Source organism: Leguminivora glycinivorella, chromosome 20, assembly GCF_023078275.1.
Source record: "Leguminivora glycinivorella isolate SPB_JAAS2020 chromosome 20, LegGlyc_1.1, whole genome shotgun sequence".
Classification (NCBI taxonomy): Eukaryota; Metazoa; Arthropoda; class Insecta; order Lepidoptera; family Tortricidae; genus Leguminivora; species Leguminivora glycinivorella.
In genome coordinates, this window is record NC_062990.1 from 12606718 (window position 1) to 12624638 (window position 17921).

A 17921-nucleotide genomic window follows, 5' to 3' on the forward strand; every position below is an offset into this window, starting at 1 on the left:
ACCATATGGTTAATGTATGGTTATTGCTTGGTCATATGTGAACTATTATGCGGAAGTCTGAAACATATGGGCAAGTGCTGTTATTATTCGACTTTGTTTTTAGGGTTCCGTACCAAGAATACAATTAAATGGTAGGCTAAGACTAAACTTAGCTTAGGTAGGTACTGTTGTTGGTAGAATACTTACTATACATAATTACATAGGTATCACTTTCTCAAATAACACACACACATATTTTGTCAGTTTTTGTACCAGCTTTTGCCCGCGGCTTCGCTCGCGTTAAAAAGAGGCAAAAAGTAGCCTATGTCACTCTCCATCCCTTCAACTATCTTAAAAAATCACGTCAATTCGTCGCTCCGTTTTGCCGTAAAAGACGGACAAACAAACAAAAACACACACTTTCCCATTTATAATATTAGTATGGATAATGCCAAACACCATAGCAATACTTTAAATAAATATGAAACAAAATAATCGATCAGTAAAGAAAGATATTCATGAACAAGCAAATCGTTTTTTGGCTTTGACTTTTACTTAAAGTACTACGCAATAAGCCGCTTATGTAGTTTTATTTAGGCAAACTAATCGGATTATACGGACGCCTCAAAACTCATAGCAAAACAAATACATACTCAGTGTTACTTAAGAGGCAATAGGAGCGAAATTGCTAAAATGGAAAGAAGCCCCCCTTACAATTTAGGAATTTTAGTTAAATATACTTGTGTTATTAACTAGATTTATCGACAAACTGGACAAACAATGGTCCATTAAGAACGACTCATTTAAAAGATATTGCAAAAAAAAAATTAAAATCGAGGTTCCGCTCTCGACTGTTTCCTCCTCTAAAAACTTAATCAATCGGAACGAAATTCGAGAATCTGAATAACAATTAAATAATCTGTGTCGAACCGTTTAGATGTTATTGGCTAATTGTTAGGTACCAATTTTTAATATCACCTTTTTTTTGCACTAAATGAAATAAGCCGTTTTTGGAATTTTTTGATGGGCTCTAGCGTCTTTAAAAATAAAAGTATCAAAAAATAAAAACGGTCCGACATAGATTAAAATAATAATAACCTGTAATTAATTTAAATACGGTTGTACTCACGTTATTATATCGCTATTGCTGCGACATGTTTAAATTAATTATTTGAATATGTAAACCGTATTTAAATTAATTATTTGAATATGTCTCACGAAAGTTTAACGTGTATAATAATAACCTGTGTTGAAAATCATTGCTCTATCTTCAAAAACCAGAGAGGAAATAGTCGAAAATTGACACCTCCTGTTGCGCCTTAATTACTATAAAACTGCAACAATTTTATCTGGTCTGCCGGTTTACCCGAAATGACAATCGCTGACCATGCAGTCTGGCTTTGTCACGACAACACGAAAGGGGGTGTTGAATGAAAGTCATTACAACTATAACTCGTCACCATATATCGGAACATTAGTAGGTACCTAGATACCTACTGATACTCGTTTTTAACCCCCAATGCAAAAACGACTGGGTGTTATAAGTTTGACGAGTCTGTGTGTATGTCTGTCGGTTTGTCTGTCTGTCTGTCTGTTTGTGTGTGTCTGTCTGTGGCATCGTAGCTCCCGAACGGAAGAACCTTTTTTGAAAGCCGAATTACTTATTATTCGGGAATGTCGGGAGTGTTCTTAGTCATGTTTCATGAAAATCGGTCCACTATGTCGCATCGGGGGTTTTATTAAAATTTTAATTTTGTGGTTAGGTTATATACCAAAACTATCTAATGATTTCACTCTCCCTACCTTTATTGAATATAATGATAATGAGATATTCGATAGAATCGAGTTGTGCCTAAGAGGCCACAGTACTGGCTGTTGAAGGAATACTGTCATATTTTGTATTTGGTATAGCAACCGATTCTTTGATATGTTTGTTTACGTTTTGTAAGTCAGTCGGTCAATAACAGTTCTCATGTAAACATTGAATAAATTCCTGGTGTACACTTTCTTGGTTTCCTTGTGCTATAGATCTCTGCTATATAGTGTTAGACCTGTGGGATATCCCCCACAACCTTGATACTGCCATTACTGATTATTTTGAGTGAGCTGTCCCAATACACTGAAGCCATTTAAATTCCAAAACTTGAAATAAAGTTTTGTCCACTTATAAACAAAGGAACCATCATCGTTGACCGTTTTATTCACAATTAGATTGCAAGGGCCTTACGACATTTGATTACAATAGATTATGCCCGTATCTAATTAAACTTTTTTCTGCACTAAATAACACGTTTCATTTACAATAAGTACCATCTTTAAACAGTTACTACTTTACAAACTTAGTTTGCAATGTTCTAAATTCTTGCAATGCTCTTACAAAATTATTTCAATAGTTTTTCATGGTCATATGTGGAAGCGCTGGTGGCCCAGCGGTAAGAGCGTGCGTTTCAATCCGGAGGTCGCGGTTTCGAACCCCGGCTCCGTACCGTACGCATGAGTTCTTCGGAACTTATGTGCGAAATGACATTTGATATTTGCTAGTCGGTTTTTGGTGAAGAAAACCATCGTGAGGATACCGGAACATAAATCCTATTAAGGCCTATTTACTCTTCGGGTTGGATGGACAGCCAAATCTTGAGATTAGTTGTCAAAGCGGACCCCAGGCTTCCATGAGCCGTGGCGAATGCCGGGATAACGCAAGGAGGATGATGATGATGATGATAGTTTAAATTTTTTTACAATCTTGTAATGTACTAAATTCTTGCAACGCTCTTACATAGTTATTTCAATAGCTTTTCATGGTCATATGTCAGAATATGTAAATCTTGTGTACTTATAATATGTACTAGCTTTTGCCCGCGGCTTCGCTCGCGTTTAATTCGAACGCTCCATACAAAATTCCACTTTCTATTTTAGCGAAGTGAGGGGTTAGAAAGAGACAAAAAGTAGTCTATGTCACTTTCCATCCCTTCAACCATCTCTACTTGAAAAATCACGTCAGTTGGTCGCTTCGTTTTACCGTACAAGACGGACAAACATACAGACATACACTTTCCCATTTATGATATTAATAGTATACTAGTACGAGTATATGGGTGTTGTGTAGATAGGTACATACAATATGTATGAGTATGTAGGTCTGTTGGTTGTGGTTTGTAATTAATATTAAGTTGTACAAAAAAATGTTAACTGAATGTTGATATGGGGTTTTGGGAACTGCTTACAATTAGCGTGGTAAAAATTAAAAAAAAAATTCCAAAAATGTTAACTGAATGCAATGGCATCCATTGGCTCGTTGGGTCGACGACAACTGGATGAGACTAGCTCAGGACCGGGAGAAGTGGCGTATAGAAGAGAGGCCTATGCTCAGCAGTGGGCGATAGAAGGCTGATATGATGGCAAGATAACTTATGTCTAAAAATAAGGTTTGCTAATTGTCTCGATAGGTAGGTACCTACAAGTAAGGCACACATTTGTTTGAGGCCCGCGGCCGGTGAAATCCGTGAAATATTGAAGTTCATGCGGTAAATGACCGCGTTTACGATTCCGGGTTCAACTTGACCAATCGATAGTTGAATGCCTTTGTAACACCGAATGTCAGGTGGTCAGAGAAACACGTAATTGTGGAAATTTATTTAAACATTTAGAAAAAAAGTAGATCTTATCTTTGTATCGGGCTTTCTATAAGGGAATCATAATTATTTTATCAGTAATAAAGTCGATTATCATTTAAATAGGTATAATTCGATTTTGGTTCAAACTGAATTCCTTGAGGTTACCGGGCGTTCATAACTTTTTTGATGAGAGCGATTTATTTTAGAAAAAAAAACCGGTCGAGTAAAAGTTCATAAGACAAAAATAAAATTTAACTTTTTTGCGTTTTGAATTATATTTTTATAAAATTTAAGACAAATTCAGTTGACAGTTTAATTTTACTTCTAAGTTAATTTGATTTTACATCTAATTTAATTTAATTTTTTCATTTCATTTTAATTTTAATTGTGTTATTTCTTGTATTTTAATATGGGCTCAAGGTCCGAAATAAATGATATTTTATTTAATTTTTTTAAAACCCGAATTATTACTTTTAATTTCTTACTTACCAGTCTACCTAAATAAACCGATAAACTAAACTGTCCTATTTATTTTTCAGCCCGCAGCCCGCATGGCAGCGCGACGAAGATACCCAGCCCTGTGGGGACGTTACTCCACAGACAGACACCGGTAAGTTTATACATACAAATTATACAACCACCTTTAGTCAGTTCATAAATAAATAAAAAATATCGGCGGCAGTGCAGACCCTTTAGCACAACTTGCCTTTTCGCTCGCGAGTCCATTCATCAAACGCGACTTCAAGTATGCACTCGCGCGCGACAAGGCAAGTTGTGCTAGAGGGGCTGATCTTACAAAGCCCCCGACCAGAAATATATGACTATGCGCCATGTTGCGAAATGGCATTTAAACTATTTTCTTCATACTGAACTGTCACCGCATACATCAGAATAACAGCGCCCTCTTGACAATAGTAATATAACTCATCTAAATGTATAAAAGAAGAAACTGACTGACTGACATATCAACGCACAGCCGTAACCGCTGGTCCTAGAGATTCCAAATTTGGCACGTAGGTTCCTTATAAGGTGTAGAGGAGCACTAAGGATTTTTCAAAATTCCCATCCTAAGTGGGTGAAATGGGGGTCCAAAGTTCAACGTTTAAATAAGATTACTTTTAGTAAGCGGAAGCCGCGGGAAAAAGGTACCAGTAGTAATAAATATCGTCACTACTTTTAAAAAACTTGTAATCTTCGTCTGTCAATGAAAAGAAAATTGTAGTAAGTATGTATGGAATGCATATAGACTTACTGCGTTTTAACTTTGAGGAGCAGCGTGAGATACGAGATTTTTTCAAAGTAGTGACGATATGATACATCTATAAATTATATTTCTGTTCAGGCTTTAAAAAAGAAATTTACACGTGCCAGTGGCGCGCTGCGCAGTCCGATGGGCATTTCGTCTTACTTAAAAGACCCATCAGTCGCCCGATATTTTATCCATACGAAAAGTTTCTAAGGGTCGGTTGCACCAAACCGTCTGTCACTGTTAAAGCGTTCGTTAAATTTTATTGTATGGGAAGTTCCATAGACGTCTGCTGCGTGACGATATGATGTGTCTGTCGAATGTGGTTGATGCAACTGGCCCTAAAAGTGCAAAACTTACACTTGGAAAACTTTGTTTCAAAATAATGATACGGAAAACTCCTAAATAGGTACTTCATTCCTCTATAATTTTCAAGTTTTTGAGAAATTCCCAACTTTTAGAAATTTCGCAACTTGCGTAGTATTGTAGGTATATGTTTTGAGAGTATAGTAGGTATATATTGTGGCTTTCCACACAAAAGGGTCCTGATTTAAGTGCAATAAGAACTTTTCGTCTGAGATTCCATCAGAAATTCGTCCTTATTACAGATTAATTATAAGATTTATAAGAACCCTTTCAGTATGTAATGCCACATACTTATAGTGAATTGAAAAGGTAGATTTGATACAAAAACTAACATATCAATTGCTTTTAGGAAACAAGCCCAAGAAAGTTCAAAATATTCACAATGTTTGTGCCAATCAAGTAGCAAGAAAGAAATCAATTTAGTATCTAATTTAATTGTTAAATATTTATTTTGTTAATAAATCTTATATTTAATTTCGTTATTCTGGTTTTTGTGTAGTGAATAAAATAAAGTCGATTAAGTCGACTAAGCTAGCTCTGCGCTAACTTAGGGACCATCCACACTCATAAGACGCATGTCTTGCGATGCGCAACGAACGTCTCCGCCACGCCGCCCGAATGTAATTCAAAAAACGTCTCCTCAGTACATTTTGTATAGGATTTATAAGAAGGACGTAAGACGTGCCCCCAGGAGGCGTCGCGGCGCACGCCACGACGCCTGGAGGCGGCATTCGGGTGGCGTGGCGGAGACGTCCGTTGCGCGCCGCAAGACATGCGTCTTATGAGTGTGGATGGTCCTTACAGTGTGGAAGAGAGTCAGTATTTTCATTGATATAATGTTGACATTTCTAGTATGTTACTGAAGTCTGGGGAACTTAACTTGGCATGATTTTGGTAATGTAATAAATAAGCACAAAGAGTTTACTGACGATACGTACTATGTAATGTCTAGTCTATCTAATCTAATGCAACAGTCAATGACGACAGACCCTTTCCTTGTATTCTTCAAAAACTTGTATGAAACTGTAATGTTTGTTTATCTTGATCTCACATTAATATTGCTTCGACAAACATTTACTTTTTTGGTGACGCTTGCAAACTATTGCATTAGAATGTTTGTGCAGAATTGGCTTGGTCGGATTTTAGTATTCAATAGTATTATCCATGACGAAATTTGTTATGTAATAGAATTACGGATATGTCGTCCTTGTGCGACTGTCTTACACAGTTACACAGGTTGTATGCCTGTTAGCCACTGACGGGATATAAAACGCGATTGTTTGAAGATTACTTAACGTGATTAATATAATTGAAGTTTCTCTGCAGTAATTATGCAAGCCGTATGTGGAGTGGAACAGAGAGGGAAATTTCACTTCATCGTTTTTGACTGCGGAGGAACATCTTCCTTAAATTAGGTTAGGTTTTTAGCATTTTTATGAGTCTAAGAAGATGATCGAGATACTTAGGGGTTCTAGTTTTAAAAAATGGCCAAGAGCGTGTCGGGCCACGCTCAGTGTAGGGTTCCGTAGTTTCTCGTATTTTTTTCAAAAGCTGTTCAACCTATCGAGATCAAAATATTTTTCCTAGAAAGTTTGTATAAAGTTCTCCTTTGGTGATTTTATTCACATTTTTTAAACATATGGTTTAAAGGTTAGAGGGGAAAATGTTTAATTAGGGTACCCCCCCCCTACACGTACAGTGGGAACTGGGAAGTGATTTTTAATAGGGGTTTACGAAAATCATTTTTTAACCCCCGACGCAAAAACGACGGGGTGTTATAAATTTGACGTGTCGGTCTGTCTGTCCGTCTGTCTGTCTGTCTTGTCGGACACACACACAGACAGACAGCTGTCTGTTTGTATATCTGTCTGTGTGTGTGTCTGTCTGTGGCATCGTAGCTCCCGAACGGATGAACCGATTAAGATTTAGTTTTTTTTGTCTGAAAGCTGAGTTAGTCGGGAGTGTTCTAGCCATGTTTCATGAAAATAGGTCTTCTCTGTCGCAGTCGGGGGTTTTTTCAAAATTTTAATTTTGTGGTTAGGTTATTTTGATATCAAAGGTAACTAAATTGGTAAGAATTTCGTTTGTTTTAAAAAGTAATATAACAATGGAGATTCTACTTTATTTGGTTCATGAAAGATTCAAATTAGATTGCAACACCTATGTACATTGTAATGTACATTGGGCCTTACGAGAATGATGCGAAATATATAAAAATATCTGACTAAAGAGTGTATTTAATATACCGAGCGACGGGCGACTAGTGCTCTCGCAATAAAGCGATGGAATTCAATTTAATGGATTGCAGAAGTTTCCTAGCTAGCAGTTATTGGAGTTAAAAATAGCACTTTCACACTGAAAGGTTCGTTCGATGTTCTTGAAATATTTCCAGGGTTAAAAAGAGGACTTTCTCTACTGTCTTTATGGTATCTTGTTTTACAAATTGCTAGATTTTGTTACCCTCTTTAACTCCTTCCTCTTATTTACTCAAAGGTTAACTGGAAGAAATCCCTCTAAGGTGTAAGTTCGCCTTTGTACTTCGCACCTCAATGTATGTTATTTTTACTAACTACTACTACTTTGTACCTCATTTTTGCTACTTTTGTGTAAGATCAAACGTTAACTGACATGTGGAAACTAGGTATTTGTAAAATGCGCGATAACATTGATAACTCTGATAACCATCATAACATTTTTTAAATTATGTATGTATAGGTATTTTATATGACAGATGGCCTGCCCTACATTACTACTATTACTATCTACTATGTTTTAGACTTAGTACGTTACTCTAGGTAATTACGAATATGTATACTATAATTACTCAAAATTGTAAATATTGAAAATAATAAATAAATAATACTTCTCGCAATTTATGACACGTGGTTTACTAAAATGATTTAAACATTTTTTAATCCCAACTCTTAACTTACTATAATGTAAATACATTACTCATTTAAACAAATACACTCAATAACTCTTCTTTAGACAAGCAGACGCTCAACACGTGTCTATCTTCAAACAAACACAAATACAAGGCAAAATCAATCCTACTATTAAAGAAATAAACACTAAAACGAACGCAAAAGTTGATGTATTTCAGTAAATTCTTGCCGCCTTTTTTCTAAAAAAAGTAAAAAAGCACAGACAAGGAAGTCTTCTTCACTTATTTATTAGTCTGTCACGATTAAAATAACTGTCTATAGATTAGTCATACTACAGTTAAATAGTTAGATAAATTACTGTTTCGATCCACCTGCTTCACAAATTAACATCGAAACAATGGAAAGATAGCATCTTAAAACGGTTGGCCGAATGAATGATGCCATAGTGTACTGAAAAAAAAAATAAGATCAAGTACGAATTCCGAATGAGTCACCTGTCAAACTTTCGCGGTAAAAAATGGCCGACTAAAATGGCGATGGAACGGTGTACGGTGAATCACTGTGTGGTTTTTTTTTGTTGTGGGCAATGGCTCTTAGTTACTGAAGGTAATGATTCTATCACACCTACAGTTTTTGCCACAAGTGGCGAGTCACCATATAGACCTTATTTGCACATAAAACAATCAAGCTCTCTTGTTTTTTGCTTAATATATACGTAAGTAACTAAAAGGTAAAAATAAGTAATTTCGTGGGTTTCAATTTCCCTCAGTTCTCGTTCTTTTTTACATGTGTCATGGCATGGCAATGCTACACTATGTAACATTACAGCGCTCACAGCCAATAAGGGCTCTACACATTTATCTTTGTAAGTCCCGATGTACTTGTACACCGGTCAAATCTTACATGAAAATCGGCTAAAAAAACAAAGTGTGATGTAAAGCTGGATTTTTGGTATGTTATTTGGAGTCCTTGGGGAATGTAAGACTATATTTTGCAAGCAAAAAAAAAAGTGTGCTAACTTCGTATGGTCAAAAGTTGCTTTGTAATGTTGAAAGCGCATTAAATTTTAAACAGTTTGACACCTTTTTTATCAATGTCCGTCAAATAGTTTTCGAGATATGAAGCGTCAAAAAAGGTTAATTTTTGACGCATTTATAAGTATAAAATGTAGCGTTTTGCCAATATTTTTGGACAAATATCTGCAAAATACTTCATGATATGATATATATTGCAATATAACATTGTATAAAATTTATTTTGCTTTAGTTTTAGTGCAAATAAAGGTCAGTAAGACGAATGGTTACTTTGGTAAACAAAAAAAAATCTATAAATAGAGAAGCCAAGAGTCTGGTAGATTGGTTAAGGTAAAATAGTTTACGCTAAAAGTTTTAGGTTGAAAGTGCTATCTATTCGATCTTAATTTCTTTGATATCCGTTTATCTGAAAAAATTGTCTAAGCTAACTTTGCATCGATTTGACTATTACTAATGAAGAAATAAAATACAGTAAAATTTTGAAGTTTAGTAAACTAGAAAAATAAAACAGAATTAGTTACATTGTAGTGTGACAGGCCACACTCACACTACATTTTCCTTTTACATTTTCCTTTTGAGGGTCCTGGTTCTGCATCTTGATGGCACAACTGTAGTGATAGAAAGTCCACTTGAGTTGTATTTGACCACCAATTGCTGTGGAATAAACTAGGGGAACGGAAAGCGCCCACGCCAATTATTAAGATACTGGAGAAGTGGTATTCCCAGCAGAAGAACGTAGTAAGATGGAAGTCAACTCTGTCCACAGCCAGCGGGCTAAACTGTGGCGTGAGACAAGGAGGCAGTATGTCTCCGGCTCTCTTCAGCGTGTACATGGATGGGCTGTCGCAGGCTTTGACCAGTACCGAGGTTGGCTGCTCCATCAATGGGCAAATGATAAATCACATCGCATATGCAGACGATATGGTCCTACTAGCACCATCTGTGGGAGCTATGCGTAAGATACTTGCAGAATGCGAGAGATACGCCATACAATCCGGACAAGTCTGAATTTATGCTCATGGAGGCAGCACAATATGCCCACACATGTACCACCTCTTTTGCTTGATGGAGTTAAATTGCGGAGAGTCCACGAAGTCAAATATCTTGGTCACATCTTGTCCAGTTTAAAAGACCAGGAAGACATAGAAAGGCAGAGGCGAGCCACCGCAGTAAGGGCAAACATGTTGGCTAGAAGATTCGCCAAATGTAGTGAACTAGTGACAGCGTAAAAAGACAGCTGTTCCTCAGTTTTTGTACAAGCGTGTATTGTATACTGTCGAGTTATGGTCCGACTACACCTGCGCGGCGGTGAGAGACCTGCGCGTGCAATACAACACATACTATGTACTGATATTTCGTTAAACGGAGAATACTATGATTCGGGCACGTCCACGACAACGCTCGTGAGATTGCATCGAATTCGATGTTATTGACCCTCAGTGATATGCTTTAAAAACCAGTCCGTACAAGAACAATTTCGGAACAATCTGATTCAATTAATGAGGGTTTTCTACTCGTAAATATTTTTTTCCGCCAAGCGGCGATCCTGAGGTCTTTTTGACCGTAAATTTAACTTACTAAATAAATGTTGATTTGATATACGCAAATATGTGTCTGAGTAATACTTGAACAGCCCCCAAATAATAATAATTTATTCTCCGCTACACCTCCTGTAAATATATGTAAACTATGCCATTACCATCCACCGATTATTTCTGATCCAGTTATACTAGACTAACGATATAATCCTATTTTTAGGGTTCCGTAGTCAACTAGGAACCCTTATAGTTTCGCCATGTCTGTCTGTCTGTCTGTCCGTCCGTCCGTCCGTCCGTCCGTCCGTCCGCGGATAATCTCAGCTCAGTAACCGTTAGCACTAGAAAGCTGAAATTTGGTACCAATATGTATATCAATCACGCCAACAAAGTGCAAAAATAAAAAATGGAAAAAAATGTTTTATTAGGGTACCCCCCCTACATGTAAAGTGGGGGCTGATATTTATTTTCATTTCAACCCCAACGTGTGATATATTGTTGGATAGGTATTTAAAAATGAATAAGGGTTTTTTGATAATATTCATATTTTCGGAAATAATCGCTCCTAAAGGAAAAAAAAGTGCGTCCCCCCCCCTCTAACTTTTGAACCATATGTTTAAAAAATATGAAAAAAATAACTTTATAAAGACTTTCTAGGAAAATTGTTTTGAACATGATACGTTCAGTAGTTTTTGAGAAAAATACGGAAAACTACGGAACCCTACACTGAGCGTGGCCCGACACGCTCTTGGCCGGTTTTTAAATAACTGGCACACTTTTGGTCTTAAATGAAAGCTAGTGAAATTTTCTACATTTTATGTAATAGCCTGAGTTGTTTTGCTGATATCTGTCTCAAAATATTAGCAAAAGGAATATTTTCATAGAAAGGGGAAAAATGTTCTTTTTTTGACGCTTCATATCTCAAAAAATATTTGACGGACATTGATAAAAAAGATGTCAAACTGTTTGGAATTTAATGCGCTTTCAACATTACAAAGCAACTTTTGACCAAAAATGCATAGTTTTTTAATAAAACGGCAAATACCAAAAAAAGTCTGATTTTTTACTTTTTTTTTTAAAATACGAAGTTAGCACACCATTTTTTTGCTTGCAAAATATAGTCCTACATTCCTCCAAGGACCCCAAATAACATACCAAAAATTCAGCTTTACATCACACTTTGTTTTTTTATTTCTCTTTTTGACCAGTGTATTGTACAAGTACAAATTAGAATTTATTCATATAAAATTAAAAGAAAGCATATTATAAAGGTACAATGCACAATTTGGTTGAAACGTTTTAATGCTGTAGCTAACCTTAGTTTTAATTTTAGGCCCTGGATAAGAAGAGAAATATGTTACGTAACGAGTTAACGACTCTCAAAATCAAAATAACTATACAAATATATGTATATGTACATATTTTTTTCTTTGCAAAAGTCTTTCTATGATTTCTCAAGAAAAACACTACTTTAATATAAGAAGAAATGTAAAAAAAACGACATAAGATTATTTTTCGCAATGCCAATGCGAAAATAGTTTTTGCCGTATTGAAAACTTTCACTGAAAGAATTCCGATGTCCTAGGCCAAACTTATTTCACGGTTCATTTTGATGGATGAAGTGAAAACGATGAAAAAATGACATAATGGATATTAAAAATTATATAACAGATCGAAAGTAGATTATTTGTTTTTGTAATACATTTAGTAATTGCTAGTTATACTTCTCTAATCTAAATATTGAATCATAAAGATTATTCTGTAATTGAAACTTACATGTATTGGAACCAGCAATGAGCACATGTAAATTAAAAAATAAATGCATCTTTACTTCAAGAGTTTGAATCTGTACTTCTGTAGTGTAATAACACCTTCTTGAGTACCAAACCAATACAATCACGTTCACTTACATCTACGGGCCTAAGCAAACAAAAATATCTGAACACTATGAACGTGAAGCGTGATCAGATACTTTTACCGTATATAACTGAACGCGACTTTACCAAGCAACACCTAAGCATTGACGACTACAAGCCGCCTGCATAATATCTGGCCTAAGTCATGACACGCTCATAGTTCATAAATATTTAAGACCCTTGAATTTAATGCAAATTATAGCTTTCAAATGTAACACCGCATTGTTCTACATTGCGACAGTGTGACTCATTCCATCTTTGCTTACCATCTCATTTTGAACTTATGTTTCTATATTAAAGTTACTAGGGAGGTCTTATGTAGATGGTGGGTAGAATACCTATTTCTATTGTGATAGTTTAAGAGGATTGTTCGATGCTGTGTCATCGGTTGTCAAATTAAATCTTATATATTGAAATCTAAACCGAAGTGTTGGTACATGTACAATCAGTGACTTCGCCTGAAAGCCCAGGTGCTTTCTAAAAAAGTCCTGTAGGCAAATAACCTTCGCTGCTTTATATTAATAACGTTTTATTACATTATGATATCGGGCTCTGGCATAATCGATTAACTGGCTTTCAGTAGTTGTTGTTCTTTAAATAGCTGATTTAGTAGTTTTAATGTAAGTCAAAAAATAATAATCTCTGAATTCTCGGTTCTCGGTGTACTTGTACAAGTACAAATTATAGAAGTAGAGAAACGTGCCAAATTCAAAATTGGAAAAATGTACTTTCGGATATTAAAGTAATTATTTACTAGTGTTATGGGAAAACGCTGACGACAGGGTCCAGTGGAAAAAACAAGGGGAGCCTTTGCCCGGCAATGGGACACTAAAAGAGGCGAATAAAAAAAACACTAGACTAGAAAATAATTGCTTCTATATTATACTATTGGTAACCTCTCGTGCTCAAGTATTTAAGCTTTAATCTAATAAAAAACGTATTATTCTTGTCAAGAGCTCCTAAATTACAATTGACTACCAGTTACCAGTATACCACAAAAGGTCAATGTTGAGAGTTGAGAGTCCCCTAGCAATATTAATTTAAGTGTTTTACTGTTTGTTACTTACACAATTGGTGTTACGGCTTTGGTTTGGCTTTAAATTGTTTTATAACTTGTCTGTTTATCCTTTGAGGTTTATGCCCAAAGTGCTTTTGTAAGAGAACAAAATGTAATATAAGCATGGAATGATGATGATGCATGGCTGAAATTGTTACTTTACCACCTTATTCATAAACGTTCACTAAAGTTAATCAAGCCGATAACTACACCGATACGTTGGAAAGGGACAAACGAACTTTATCTATGAATATGAATTGATTTTTTCCTGCGGGAGTATCACACTGTAGGATAAACTTTACCGCATCGGTGGGTCCCTATCGCAATTAAAAATAGTGCAAAAAGGACGGCCTGACGTTTTATCGTTTATCACGCCACCGTGCTGCCTGCGAAGTTCCTGGATTATACAAATATGGTTAAACTATTCAAATTAATTGTTAACTCGGGATATTCGGTATTCTGTAAAGAAAATAAAATATTGAATAACCAATGCATTTAGGATGTAGGTTCAAAGGTAATAAAGCCTGACCAAAAATATATGACTGCGCGCCATCTTGCGGAATTTCATTAGAACTATTTTCCTCATACTATACTGGACTGTCACCGCATACATCAGAATAACAGCGCCCTCCTGACAATAGTCATATATTTATGGTCAGGCTATACAGTGTACTGTTTAAGTGGAACCACATCTCGGACACTGGCGGTCAAATATATGAAAGAGGCGCGTTTCTAGCACACAGTCTAAGCTCGTGTAGGTGAACGCGTACCATGCTTGAATGAGTGAGATATGACAGGTCGACTATTCGCGTTTTTGTCAGGCGGTAGCTGTGAGGTAACCGAGAAGGGGTGGGAGGCACTTTCAGCGGGGAGCGGAAGTGGCCATACTGTACGATAGTACTCTTTATTATACTGTGGTGGAACGTTGATAGTACTTAAAACATCACGTGAACGAACACGTAGAACCGTAACTTTAACATACGCGTGTAAGTGAACGTATTAGTAATACATAACTCTTTAAACTAGGTTCAATAAACTTGCGACACTCATTACCGAAGCAATTATAATCTGTTACCATGCATAATACTATATAACCGTTTACATAAATACCTGGTTTACATTTTTAAAGTAACAAAAAATGGGAACATCATATTAACACGTCGCGTCAGTTTAAAAGGTCATAATTCACATCTGAAAAGAGGCATGCCAATAGCAGAAATGTTCCAGATGAACTGGTATAAATAGACCCGGTCTACTGATTTGAACAGAATAAAGTGAGAAGTGCCAAAATTTTAATTTTGAACTATGACGTTGTCACTTTGTCTTTTGCAAGTGACAGTGACATGTAAAGTAAGCTTCGACTGATTTTATTTGCTATTTTGAGTATGTGTATTTTTGTACCACCCCGAAATTTTTCACAATATTGAGCATATACACATCCCACTGCTGGGCACATGCCTCCTCTCACGCATGAGAGGACTCGGGCTATAGCCCCACTCTAGCCCAATGTGGATTAGGGATAGGATAGGGACAACAAGTTCACATGCACCTTTGAATTTCTTCGCAGATGCATGCAAGTTTCCTTTCCTCACAATTTTTTCCAAAATATGAGGTATTAATACATCAAAAACAGCTTCTGGTAATCCAAAGCTCCCGTTATATTGGTTCATTCAGTCGATCAACCGATAGGAACTTGCAGAAGCCATAGACAAGAGGAAGTTCTGCGCGGGAGTCGGTCAACGCTCTATGAGTCAGAAGAGGATGACGTTTTAAAAGTTGGGATGGGAGGGTTCTGGCTAGTAGTAAGGTTTGTGGTTTTTGTAAACATATACAGGATGGTATCAGTAATCTCATTAGGAATATCGTTTGGTTACCTCTGGCCGCCTAAAGGCCTATAAATTAACTTGATTTTTCCTGTTGATAAATAGTATTTTATGCAACAGGCGTTTAAAGGAGGTCAAAAAAGACGAGTGGCGTGGGTAACGATTTGAGGCGAAGCCGAAAATTGTTAATAAAGACGCCACGAGTATTTTTTGACTCAGTTAAACACAGTTGCAAACAATAATTTTTCTACGACCATGCCACCACTTAGTTTTTAATAGTTTTCTAGAATACTTTCGTGAAACTCACAGTTTCCTGTATTTTGCACTGCCAGTGCCAGCGCAGCTGCCCAAAGCCATCCCCCGCCGGCTTACTGCGCAGCATCGTTATACAATGCGTTGCCATGGTTACAGAGCCAAACAATGCGTTTTCAATTTTTTCGTTACTGCGCGCGTGCGCGGAAGCCGGCGGGCGCTGGCTTGGGGAATAGTCTTTTATGTAGGGTTTTAAAGATCTATGCACCACCCTGTAAATGACGAATAACAGTTCGGGAGTAGAAAAAAATATTAACTGCATTTGTCTTGGCAAGTTTTGTTGCTTCATCAGTGCATCTAGATTTCAACCAATGGCTATTACCGATACGATATTGAGCCAGCAATGACAATATAGTATTTTATGCAACTGGTGGTTAAAAGAGGTCAAAAAAGGTGAGTGGCGTGGGTAACAATTTGAGGCGAAGCCGAAAATTGTTAATAAAGACGCCACGAGCATTTTTTGACTCAGTTAAACACCGTTGCATACAATACTTTTTCTACGACCAAGCACTTATTTTGAAAGAAAATTAAAAATCAACAAATACCTACTTTCAGTCATCTTAGTTATCTAGTGAACCGCCTACCATTTTGAATATGCAGTTTGAGTGCAAACATGAAAATAAAACTGTATATGGTATGGTTCTTTGCACGTTCTTTGAAGCCTGGCTGCTAAGACGAATCGAGCCGAGTTGAATCGAGTTCTCATACATTTGAATGCGATTCGACGCGTCGCCAATGAACGCAGCAGAAAACGAAGGAGTCTCGACTCTGCGAATTGGTTTGTTAAGTTGGTAGCAATGTATTAACTGAACTGTAACAGCTATATCGTGCTACTGTTACTAAATGTTTTCAGGGTATAGACTAGATAGACTTGTCCTGACATCTTTTATGTAGGGTTTTAAAGTTCTATGCACGACCTTGTAACTCACGAATAACAGTACGGGAGTAGAAAAAGAATTGAATACACATGTAGTGCGAAAAGGGTTTCCTTCGTATTTTTCCAGAAACGTTCGTATTTGTCATGCTAGTTCAGTCAATGTCAGTACGTCTTGTACTGAGACTGACTGAAATAGCATAAGACGATCGTACGTTTCCGTAACAATACGAAAGTAAATCTTTTCGCACTAAGTACTATCAGCTGCAAAAGTGCATTACGAATTTATCAATGAATTGATTTATTTTACCCATGCACTTTTGCTGCTGATAGTACATCTGTACAACGTCAAGTTCGTTCTGTTGTCAAAATTAGATCTCTTAGTTTCAGTCTATGCTCGTAATGCCCCTTATGCATGTACAAATTCATCTTATCAATAATAAAAAGTAAAATTCCAAACATAGAAAAATGCCGAGGATCTTACTATTTAAGTTTTTTTTTCGGTATAATATTAATTCAGCTAAATGTTTTTTTTGTTTCTTAAATTATTTTAAGATGATTTTTCTTTAAACCCGTTTTCGGAACCCTAATTGAACTAATCACGTCTCAGTAAGTAATCTACCGTAGTTAACGGGTTTTCATTATGTTACTAATTTCAGAACAGACGGTGACTAATCGGCACGGGAGCCGTTGGGAAACTATTGTAGTAAGGCGGCGGAATTGAAAAAAGTCGTCTAGTTTTGAAGTTGATGTGACTGGAGAGTATACTGCTGACAAGTGGTATCGTTGTGATCGGTAGACTTTACTGAGTACGAAATAATGACTTGTCACTTTCTCAGACTGTGGGGGGGTTAACTATGACGTCACAAAGATCGCGGTCCCGGGTTTCAATTTTTTGCCAATTTGTCTAGAACCCCTTATCCAATTTTGAAAAATGAGGTGTCGATTGAAAGCGTATAACATGCTGATTAAGATTTATTATATGTGAAGAGTATAGTTTTGTTAGTTATTTTTTAATTAATAATAATGCAAAAAATACTTTTTTTTTTACTCTCTTTTTTGATTTTTGTGACTCAAAAAGGCAATGAAAACGGCCACTTAGCTAAAAAATATGTTATATAAATCATTTAACTACATTATTAAGCTATCTGTTGCTTTTTAAATTTCTACGATCGGATAATAAATAAGCAAACTACAACCACATACCTGTAGGCGGGGAGTACCGCTTGACACGCGTTCCCATACATTCGGCGTCTACCAAATTACACCTCGCGCAAAAT

At 36.4% G+C, this 17921-nt stretch overlaps 1 protein-coding gene across 1 annotated transcript in view; it reads left to right on the forward strand.

Annotated features, from left to right (window-relative positions):
• The window catches only part of LOC125237200, a 95129-nt gene that overhangs the window by 12778 nt on the left and 64430 nt on the right, over positions 1-17921 (forward strand). The window contains exon 2 of the mRNA XM_048144195.1: positions 4133-4203. Within this exon, the coding sequence (XP_048000152.1) occupies positions 4133-4203 (71 nt within the window). The remainder of the gene's footprint in view (positions 1-4132; positions 4204-17921) is intronic.